General features: G+C 48.5%; 1 protein-coding gene across 2 annotated transcripts; it reads left to right on the top strand.

Annotated features, from left to right (window-relative positions):
• The first annotated feature begins 537 nt into the window (after nucleotides 1-537).
• Nucleotides 538-9,689, top strand: nfil3-2 (nuclear factor, interleukin 3 regulated, member 2). 2 transcript variants are annotated; one of them, XR_009683029.1, is made up of 2 exons: nucleotides 538-630; nucleotides 5,839-5,907. XR_009683029.1 is itself a non-coding variant. In XM_061089710.1 (2 exons), exon 2 carries the CDS (start codon nucleotides 6,028-6,030, stop codon nucleotides 7,759-7,761), a length of 1,734 nt encoding a protein of 577 aa, XP_060945693.1. In that variant the 5' UTR covers nucleotides 1,897-1,936; nucleotides 5,839-6,027; the 3' UTR covers nucleotides 7,762-9,689. The 2 variants fall into 2 exon arrangements, 1 of the variants encoding a protein (XP_060945693.1); XM_061089710.1 differs by lacking the exon at nucleotides 538-630 and adding an exon at nucleotides 1,897-1,936 and having other exon boundaries at nucleotides 5,839-9,689.
• Nucleotides 9,690-11,215: the final 1,526 nt, after the last annotated feature.

Below are 11,215 nucleotides of genomic sequence, written 5' to 3' on the forward strand. Positions count from 1 at the left end.
GGATGTCACACAGAAGGTCACATCTGCTCGGTTCACAGCTGCAGCCGAGAAAACAACAGATTCTCTCTTTCTGTTTGTTAGCACTCGGCTGGTTTCTGTGTTTTCCTCACTTCTCTTATCTGTTTGCATGTTTCTTTATGCTGTAACCTTTTCATGGTTATCAATGGCCTTGATGAGACTGAGACTGTGGCTGTGGTCCCTCCCACCCCCCCCTCTCTCCTTCCCCCCTGCAACAGGATTTGAAGGCAAGGAGGGAGGGAGAGAGAGAGAGAGTGATAGAGAGAGAAAGAGAGAGAGAGAGAGGGAGGGGCAAAGCCCAGAGAGAAACAAAAAAACGTGATGAGGCACCCAAAGCGTCCTGTTATGCAACGACTGACCTACTAACATAGATTTAGAGAGTCGGAGAGAGAAGGAGAGGAAGAGGAAACGCAAAGGGAGGAAGAGGAGCAAACATGACATGAGAGAGAGAGAGAGAGAGAGAGAGAGAGAGAGAGAGAGAGAGAGAGAGAGAGAGAGAGAGAGAGAGAGAGAGAGAGAGAGAGAGAGCGGGAGTGAAGGCAGCGGCCGGTGCGTAACGCGGATTGTTGGACTCGACCGTCCGGACACTTCTCTGGCTCCTGAGGCGAAGAGGTGAGTTCGTGTTGCTGTTATTTGAAATAAATGCTTCAGTGGTTTCATGTTCGATGCCCGTCGGTCACGTCCAGAACACGCACGCACTTAGGAACAGGTTTGTGTTGGTGCGTGTGTGGTTGAGCTCCTGCGCCATGAGGGTTTGTTTTGGTGCGTTTTTCTCTCAATGTCAAAGCGAAGCTGCGTCTTCAGCCGCATCGTGGTGTGTGTGTGTGTGTGTGTGTGTGTGTGTGTGTGTGTGTGTGTGTGTGTGTGTGTGTGTGTGTGTGTGTGTGTGTTTGTGTGTGTATGTGTGTGTGTGTGTGTGGGGGGGGTCCTTTACAATCAAGAGGTGCGATGGAAACGCAGGGAGGCGAATGTGTATGTGCGTTGGAGCGGTGCCACGGTTGTAATGAGGCTGGTGCACGTAACTCGGGTTTACATCACAGGTTGTTGTGTGTCAGGGCCAGTGGGGGGGTTCTTACACACCTGCTTAATGCAACCTGACATAAAGTGCTCATTATTATTACTAATATCATTATTATTATTACACTAGTGTGCAGGTATGTGTGCTGTTTATTTTATTTGTAGTTGTTACATCATTATTACTACTACTAGTAGTAGTAGTACTAGTAGTAGCAGTAGTAGTTGTAGTATATCATTACAAAAATATTTGCTGCCAGAATATGTGCTGATCTTATTTTTGGAAATTTTTACTATTACACAAATCAAGTGTTGCAGGTATTTGTGCTGTTTCTATTCATAGCAGATGTGGTTTCAATATTATTAATAACATGAGCATTAATATGAATTATACGTAATTATTATTAACAGTAGAATAGGTATATTATTTTCTAAAAAACAATTGTCTCGCAGGTAAATGTGCGGTTTTTATTTTGGGGCAATTTTTATTATTATTCCTCTTTAAAGCTGAAGGAAACGTTCCCTGTTCAGAGTCAGGTGTGTGAGTCTGTGTGAGTCTGTGTGAGTCGGTGCTGCAGAGGCTCCAGACGGTGACTCACTCCCACTCGTGTTCCGGGGGGTTAGTAAAGGCTCGTCCATGCAGACAAGTGGAAAAATCCCATGCAAACTCCGAGGAGCCACTTGTGCGTGTCACGTGGAGCAGCTCCCAGGCTGTGCAGCTTTAACCCGCTCGCTGCTGCAGACTGTGAAGGAGCAGAACGCGAGGAGCAGCCACCGAGGCACCAGCTCAGTGTGTGTCTGCGTGTGTGTGTAGCGTGCGTGTGCGTGTAAATCTCGGACTATAGACGGAGCCACAAGCAGAGAGGATGGAGCCTGGTGGCGTGGACGCGCTCCGGTGAAGGAGGTGAGGTGCGGATCTAGTTCTAGTGAGAGTTCGTGGGACTCGAACCTAGGTTCTGTTGGAATCGCGGGTTTCGAACCTTTCTGAGCCGCTGGGTGGATCTCATGGCACAGCCGGATCCACGCAGTCTCCTCGGGTGACTGAGGCTCGGATTAAATATGCATGAAGGCGATTTGTTAGACAGGGCAACAAAGGAGGCACAAACCTCACGGTGTGTCGCTATGTGTGTGATTCCGTGTCCGGTGTTTTCACACAAAGACAGAATCTAACATTCTGGTGTGTAATTGAACTTGAGGAGTTGTTCCATGTCTGTGGCTCAGTGACATAACTCAGATTCACTTTAGGGGTTTTATGTGATATTTCACTGTTTTTGGAATAGAAAACTCCTCCTCGTCTTTATTCTCATCACCGGCTTTTGTGCTTTACGCGCGGCACGTGGCTCGTCTCTCTCTCTCTCCCGCAGCTTTCCGTCAATGGCACGTTTTAATGCATCACGTGCAATAACAGTGTATATCCACAGTATTCACACACGCACGCAGCAGGAGCGTGAACATATTTCATATCGTGTTGTGACAGTCAGGACAGAGTGTCTCTGCTCAGAGGACACGACTGGCTGCAGTTTTTACGCATTGTACGGAGTTGCGCACGCATCTAACACAACCTATAGGCCGCTGGAGAGGTTATGGAAGTTGCATAATAAATGAATTAGATAATGAAAATGGATTAAAGAAAGGAGCAGATTATGCAACCGGCGGAAACCCGTCGTCTGGGGCGGTGCACACTGGGTCTCTGTGCCAGCGGTGAATGTAGGTCACATTAGCCCAGTGGGAGGGGAAGGGGGGGGGGGGGGGGTGGAATCAAAACTCCACCAAAATAAATCCTCACTCTGCCATAACAAAGAAAACTGAGGCAGAACAATCAGATCCAGATTGAATCAAATAACAGTAAATACAAAGGGATCAAACACGAGCTCTCACTAGCAGAGGATTGCATCATCACTGCTCTGGCCTCTGGAGGCAGCTGCTCTGAGGTTATCTGAGCCTCTGATTAAAGCTCCACCGAAATAAAAACCAGGAGTTCATGGTCGGAGGCACGCAGCCGTTTCCATCCTGTCCCACTTATGTGGCCTCCTTTACTTTCTCGGGGTTTCCTGGCACATGTAAGAGGAGGAGAGAGGAGAAGAGGGCCGGGCTGTGTTGTTGCTCTGTGGTCTGGAGCCAGAAGAGGAGAATTACCCCAGGAAGCATGAGACTGGATCAGCACATGGACTGAGTCACTCGCCCTCTTCTCCCTTTTCCAGAGAGAGAGGGCTGATATGGCTGAGGGTTCGTGGAACAAGGATCAAGCCCGGATAGGACTCCGCCTTGTGGGCATGTGCTCTCCTCTTCCTTGAATTTACCTCTCTTTCTTGAGAAGATAGTCAATCCCCATTTGGATTTCAAGCAGACCCCACCCATGACCCCCCCCCCCCCCCCCCCCCCCCAGACCCTGCACCACGTGCCAAACCTTGCATTCTTTATTTCAGACCTGCTCCCATTTCCTGTAAATGCTCCACAGAGAAACATGTGCCGCGGGATTGAACCCGGTCCCACAGTTTCCAGAGCTCGCTGCCACTTTTAGACTCCTGCGGCCGTGTGAGCGAGTGCAAGCTGGATTCCTTCACGTCGCTATCATTCCACAAGTGCCACAGAGGCCCGGCGATGACACGTGAAGAATACACGACAGACTGGAAAGAGTAATCTAGGTCAAGGCTCTGATCGTCTGAGGACAACCGGGATCTGTTGTCGTTTCCACCGACAAAGAGGTTGAGTGAGAAGAGAATCACAACACCCTGTGGATGTGTGTGATTCTGGCTCATTCACATGCTTGAGCAGCCGGGGGGGGGGGTTAATTAAACACCAGAGTCTGCTCATGTGTCTCGCTCGTCCCAGCTGCAGGAGAGAGATTGTCTGAGGTCAATCACGCTGCTTTTGTCACAGAACCTTGTTTTCTCACCGATCCGCCTTCGGCCACCGGTTCAGAGAGTCTGACACGACTGGCTGCCTCTGCTATTCGCCCCTTTGTGTTGCTAGGGGCGACACATTCCTTCTATTGATGCAATACCAACATTGTCGCAATCGCCACTGCCCCCCCCCCCCTTCTACAGTGTAATCTCATCTCCATCCCTTTCTTTGTTTTAACTCTCTCCCTCATTGATTCCCTGCTTTTCTTTGTCTCCGCTCCACTTGCTCTCACCTTCATCTATATATAGACAAAGCTCTAATGTTTCCACGCCTCATCCCATCTCTATTTGTCTCTCTCTCCCTCACCTCTTCTTGTTCGGGCTGACCTATATTCCGGCGAGCCGTACAGTAGGAGGCAGCGAGACTTGTGTTTACAGAGAGCAGTCGCTCCACAGTTTCTGGGTCAGTGGGACACGATGAGAAGATGGGTCCCAGTCCCTCGTTCTTTCTCTCTCTCTCTCAACCTCAAACCATTCAGCCGAGCAGAGGAGGAAATTCAGACAGATGCACCTGTATCTCACAACGAGATGGTGGTAATGTAGTGGAGATCTTAGATTAAAATTAATATAATTATTACACCAGAATCTGTGCAGGAATCCATATTCACTTTGAGGATACGTTTCGTTATGTAATGGAGTCAGATCCTGGAGAAGAGCAGAGCAGAACCAATGTAAACATCTCTCCAGATTCCGAGATTACAAACTCAGACAATATAATGCTGCTCATGCAGTTTATCATCTGTAACACACACTTACTTGCACTGGTTGAATGAATGGGATCTACTGTTCCTCTTTCTACTAATTACTTCTCTAGGAAAGTTGAACCTTGTGATATTTGACCAGAGGCAATTCAACATTTTCTGTAACGTCTTCTATTACATCTGCTCTCGTCGTCATTCGTGACAAAGACTTTAATTGATTCCTTTATAACTTCGCTTGCAGCTGTCGCAGCGTCTCACTAAACAATCCTTCGTTGGTGTTATGCTAACAGCAAACTGAACGCACACCTGTTCAGCTCATTACACAGCGCCCCCTGCTGCTTTTAACCTTATTGTTATGAGATTGTGCAACCCGAATGTTATCAGGTCTTGTTATTCTTGCACCACGACCCGCCTCCCGCCTCCTTTCTTTCCAGGGGCCCTTGACCTACATTTGTCAGTGCCCCACCTCCCCACCTCTCCACCTCCCCCCACACCTCCAGATCTCCAGCACCAGTCTCAGCTTCTTTATCCCTGACCTGCTCCGGCTGCTGCTGCCTTTGTCTGCTTATCTGCTCACTCTGCATCATTGATTTCGGCGCTGGGTTATTTTGGCGAAGAATGCTGCTGCATTCCTTTGGGGACGGACACATGGGGGGTGCACAGTTTCTGGAGGTGCTTTCCCTCGTTGAGGTTTTCCTGAGCCGAGCTTCTGACTCACCCTGTGTCTGTCTGGTCCAAACACGCAACTGGTGAAACCCCAAGGGGCTGATTCCTCTACGCTCCCTTTGTGCATTCAGCATATGTGACTAATGCAATTTCTGCGGTGCCATGTTTTAAATATTATACGGAGACGTTTCCTACTCTATGAACTCTGTGCTCACGTTACATCAGAAAAGTCAACATGCCGGGCTGGGGGTCGGGGGTCGCAGGCTGCAGACAGAGCAGATCAATAGCGGGGTCAAAAGGTCAGACGGGGAGGTGCAGCTATCATTCATTGGTTGCCGGGAGCGATGCAGTCAGTAAAAGCCAGACATGTCAAATCAGCAACGGAACGAGATGTAGAAATGTGTCTTTGATCAGTTCCCATGTTGACAGAAAAACAGCATTAGCAGAATTGACTGAAAAGACGTAGTTGTTAAAGTATCATGAAGCAGGAGCAGTTCACGTAAATTAACATTTTCTTTCTGTTTGTGTCTCTGCAGCCTTTCATCTCACAATCTACTGCAAAGAGAGGAGAGACGAGCACGGTGTTCGAGACCCAGAGCGACGCCGAGGTCCACAGACTCCCCTCCAGTCGTGACTTCACCAAACTGATCAAGAACCTTCGGACCGAACTGGTTCTTGTCTCCGTCGCTGAAGCACCAGTTCAAACTGGCTTCCACAGGACAAGAATGGAAACTCTAACTTCAGCACTCAAGAACTCAACGGAGAACCTGAACTGCCTCGACACCTTCAGTGGTTATGAGGATTCACTTCCCTCTGAGTCTCCAGGTCGCATCGGGCGCCACGTGAAACCCAAATCCAGCATGAGCTGCAGGCGGAAGCGCGAGTTCATTTCTGACGAGAAGAAGGACGCCTCCTACTGGGAGAAACGCCGCAAGAACAATGAGGCGGCCAAGCGTTCCAGGGAGAAGCGGCGTCTCAATGACATGGTTCTGGAGAACCGTGTCATCGCGCTGAACGATGAGAACGTGCGGCTCAAGACGGAACTGCTCCAGTTGAAGCTGCGCTTTGGCATCATAAGCACAGCCTCGTATATCGAGAAGAGCCAGCAGATCGGTGCCGCCAGCGCCACAGGAACCGGAGGCTCCTCCTCCTCCTCTAATCAGTACTACTCCAGCGGTTACTCCAGCGGCTCTCAGATGATGATGACGTCCGATTCCTCCGAGACAGAGCAGTCCGGGCGCAGCGAGAGCCACAGGCAGCTGGTGAAGTACTCCCCGCGTGGTTCCCTGTCCGACATGTCCGACAGCTCCTCCCGGGACAGCCCCGAGCCCCTCCCCTTCGAGATCAAACAGGAAGGGGACCGGCTGGAGATGGACATCGCCAATGGCACCACCACCCAGATCATGTTCAACATCCACCACAGCCTGGCCTCTGTACCGACTCACCACCAGATCCAGCAGCATTCTCAGGAGCTGGAGGCTGCGTATCACAGCCAGCAGCAGCAGCAGCTTCAGCAGCAGGAGCCGGTTCCTGCCATCAGCCCTGTGAGCCAGGCAGCTCCTCACCCGCCTGCTGCCCAGAGGAGCGTCATCCTGTACGGCTCCAGCAGCGCCTCCTATCCTGTGGACACCGATGTGCCGGCGCAGAAGCAGAGCAGCGGCAGCAGCAGCAGCCCGGCGTTTGCCAGTCGACTTCCCTCGAGCTCCACAGAGACCCTGGCAGAAGTGACGGAGCAGCTGGAGAGGAAGACGTTAGACTCGCCTTCGTACGAGTTCTCAGAGAGACAGATGTATCGGGTTCCCCAGCAGCACCAGCAGCACCAGCAGCACCAGCAGCACCAGCAGCACCAGCAGGAGAGCGATTCGTCCCCCGAGCTCCTCCACCAACACATGGAGGGGGTCAACCAGTCCCACCTGTACCACCATCTCCAGCAGCCCCAAGATCCATACCTCAGTGCCCAGGACGAGGAGCCGCCTGTGCTCACCTACGAAGGCGGAGCCAGGGATGAGGCCTACTACCAAGGCCCCGCCTCCTCCTCCAGCAAGGACACTTTATCCAGTGATGGAGACAAAGAAGCCTCCACGGATGACGATGAGTTCCCCTCCTCATCCTGCTCAGACACGGGCAGCTACCCCAACCAGCACCTGACCAGCCTCCACCAGCCGGCCTCCCACGGCTGCTCTCAGGCCCAGGCCCGGGACCCCCAGGGGGAGGTGAAGGGAACAGCGCTGCCCCACAAACTGAGACTCAAACACCGGGCGATGAGCTGTTCCGGCCAGGAGTCCCCGACCGAGCCTCCCTCCGCCACCCCACCTCCCCTGCCCCAGCATCCCTACTTCTCCCTCACGCCACCACAGGACATTACAGGAGGCGTCTGCAAGCAGGCGGCGTCCGGGCCGGGGGGGGAGGAGAGCGGGACAAAGGAGGCGAGTGGACGACGAAACAAGAGACGAGACTAAGGGACACTGACTTTTAGACTCGTCACAAAAGACAGAATCTCCTCTCGAGGAATGACCCTGCCATCATGCCTTTGCCCTTTAATCAACCCCCCCCCCCCCTTGAGCCCCTGGGACACGAAGCTGAGCTTTGTGCACTTTCCTACTAACCCCCGACGTCACGAACAGGCTGGACATCTCGTAGGGCTGTAATATAATGTGTATATATTGTACAGATTTGTCATTTCTTACATCCTCTCCATACTTACAAGAGCACTTTTGTTTAAGCGATGAGAGGAGGAATGGAACTTCCTGTTTTTCTACTTTTGTCATTAGTAGAAAAACATCAGCAAAAGCACATTTCAATCAATTACCAACAAGAATGTGGGAAAGCACAAGTTTCGAGCTTTATCAGTGAATCTGGTACCTGACTGTAGACACACATACACATGTATGGCATCTGCCTTAAACACAATGCAATGCAAACGTACACTGGGGACCCCCCCCTCGACCAAAGAAGCACCAACACTACAAACTCTAAGTTCCATACCTCCTCCCGGACCCTACCTCTACCCCCCCCCCATCTCCATTCTGTCACGAAAGATCGCCTTCGCCTTTATTTTCTAAGCACTTGGTTTGTATATTACTGTGATATATGAATATATGTATCTATTATAAATATATATTTTACAAAAAGAAATTTGAATACAAATCCAACTAAAAACACACGACAGACCTGCAGTGGCACAATAGGATGTTTTTGAAAGTGACCATCCTAATGAGAATCAGCTACAGTCACATGTCTGCTGTCGCTACAGGACCCGTTCAAATTAAAGATGCCTCTTGATTGTCGAGCTTTAGCATTAATCATTCGATGATGCCATGTTTACACAGAAATGGCCGTCCAGGCTGGACTGCACCAGCACTGAATGGAGAACAAGTTGTTTCCTGAGGCCGGAGCCTCATTAAAATGTTTTGGATTTCTTAACCTTTAACCAGCCTTTAAATATTCGGTGGACTTCACCAGCTGCAGGCTCTGAGCCTTGACTTTATTTGAGCTTTATCAACCATATCTTGTTGTTGTTGTTGTTGTTACCATTTACTGGCCCAGTGTATTTATTTCCCTGTTCTCCCATCTCACTGTTAGAAAAGCCCACAGGATCATAGAGGGAGAATGTGTACAGACCTTTTCAGACGCAGCACAAACTGCAGCGTCGAGTTCGAACTGTAATGTGGGCACGTGGGGGGGGGGGGGAGTCAAATCTGTGTGAACGTGTAAACTACGGTTCACTGAGTTCAGAGTGAGTTCCTCTTTTTAAAAACCTTCCAAACCTACTGTACATTCACAAACAGATAAATTAGGTTCACACACGATCCCAGATAATTAAGTTATTGAGAAATAGAAGCAAACGAAATACCAAACGTTTCAAACCCCTTAAAATAATCTGAACTGTGATTTCCCCCTGTGCCTCCATTACTCATGTCAGAGTTGATTCATCCCCAGTTTTAAAAAAGAAAAGTCTGTGTACCATGTTTGGCTTTTTGGTGCTTGTGTATAAATGTAAAGTTCCCTCGAACAACTGTAATGTTTATTTCATTGGTTTTATATCCTCTTTTTTCATCGAGGTGTTGTTCTGTTTTCTATCTGGTGTCTTTCCTCCTATCGACTGTGATGACATGTATTTGCCTCATCCCCCCCCCCCTCCCCCTTCTTTCAGTGTGTATTAATCAGTAATGTTTGTGGTTTTGCTGATGGTTCTATGAAAAAAATGAATGAAACAAGGTTAGTGTGGTGTTTAGAGATGGTGGTTGGTCTGGTTGGTCGTTACCATCGCTTCCTTTTGACATGTATGTAATGACACTAATGTTCACTGTGGAAGATGGGAGCATTTCAAGATCTGAAAAACTAAATAAAAAAAAGATTGTTGACCTTTCAACATATCATGACAAGAGCCTGTTCTTCCTCTGTTCTTTTTACCAGTGTGATGCAGCACAATACAACACGATTTCAAGATTTTTTTTATTATCAAATGCACAACAATTACATTAAGCAGTCACTGGCATGAAATGCTTGAGTCACGGGCTCTCTTCTAAACAATGCTCAAGTAATTACAACCAAAAAACAAAAATTGTATAAAATAGAATAAAATAGAATATCATACAATATAATATTTATTTTTAATAAATTTAAAATAGAAAATTCATTATATATCCCTCTCTCTCTCTATATATATATATATATATATATATATATATATATATATACAGCTGAAGAGAAAAATAGAACAACAATAGTGTAATACAAACACACACACACACACAAGTCTGCAGCCCACAAAGCAGACTCACACTCACACTGAGACGTTATTTAATTTTGTCCAAGGATAAATCCATAAAGCCTCATTTTTGGAGTCGCAGATTAATCAATTAATATCTCATCTCAGCTGTTTTATCGTAAAATGCAGAATTTAACTCGACAACAGGTTCAGTAAGACGTAGACTTGAGTTCATGTGACAGGAGCCTGACGAATCTACATCATTGTTTCCCATCAATGTAACTAGAAACCAGTTAGATAATCCATTACCCAGTGATCAACATGAGAGAAGGAATCACCCTCAGCGATCTAACACATGCTGCGTTGCCCCAGTTTATTCAAACCACACATCCCTACATTCAAACATTTTTTAAAACCTTTCACTTAAATATTCAAGAAGTCTTCCAATCCTTTGAGCTTCACACAAGTGTGACCTTTAGATTTTTTGACAAGGACGCAGCTCGCCAGGCACGCCCTGTTCCTATTGTGCACAGGTGGCCTTGCAGACAGCTCACATGTCCCAATGAGGAACTCATTCTTTGAGGCATCAGCGGCTAATCTGCGCCGAGAGGAGAGGACTGACACACTGACACACTTTGCCCGACTTCTACTACACACGAGCTTTGTGCGAAATGAATGTTGCATTGACGTTACCTGGAAACCCTCGTTCAGGTTTACACTAACAGCCTCTGTGTTAGAGACTCGTGTGTAAACCTCTGTTTGGACACACCCTACATCTTGAGTGGGCATTAAAATGATTTTAAAAACGCTGGAACATGACCTCATTCTGCACAGACACACTGGCGTACGACCAGCAACCCCGACTGAATCCTGCATGTTTATTGCAGAGGGGCAAGTGAAGCCGGACTAAAGGGCGAGTGGCTGAAGTGAGGGCGTCAGCGCGGCGTGATGTGCAGGACAAAGCCGGGGCCGAGCCGGTCTGAGCCCCTGACGGCTGCAGCTCAACTGTCCCGTCGGCCTCCTGAACACCGGCCAGCGCATTCTTTGTACCGGCAAATAAAAGGCTGCTGTGTTATCAAATCCAAGTCCAGACACAGAGGCTGCACGCTGCCAGAGATCAGGAGGAGAACACAGCTTGTGTATGAATAAAACTGGACAGATCTATGACATCAGGTCATTTATATTAACATCTTTATCCTTTA

This window comes from Limanda limanda, chromosome 17 (assembly GCF_963576545.1).
Source record: "Limanda limanda chromosome 17, fLimLim1.1, whole genome shotgun sequence".
Lineage (NCBI taxonomy): Eukaryota > Metazoa > Chordata > Actinopteri > Pleuronectiformes > Pleuronectidae > Limanda > Limanda limanda.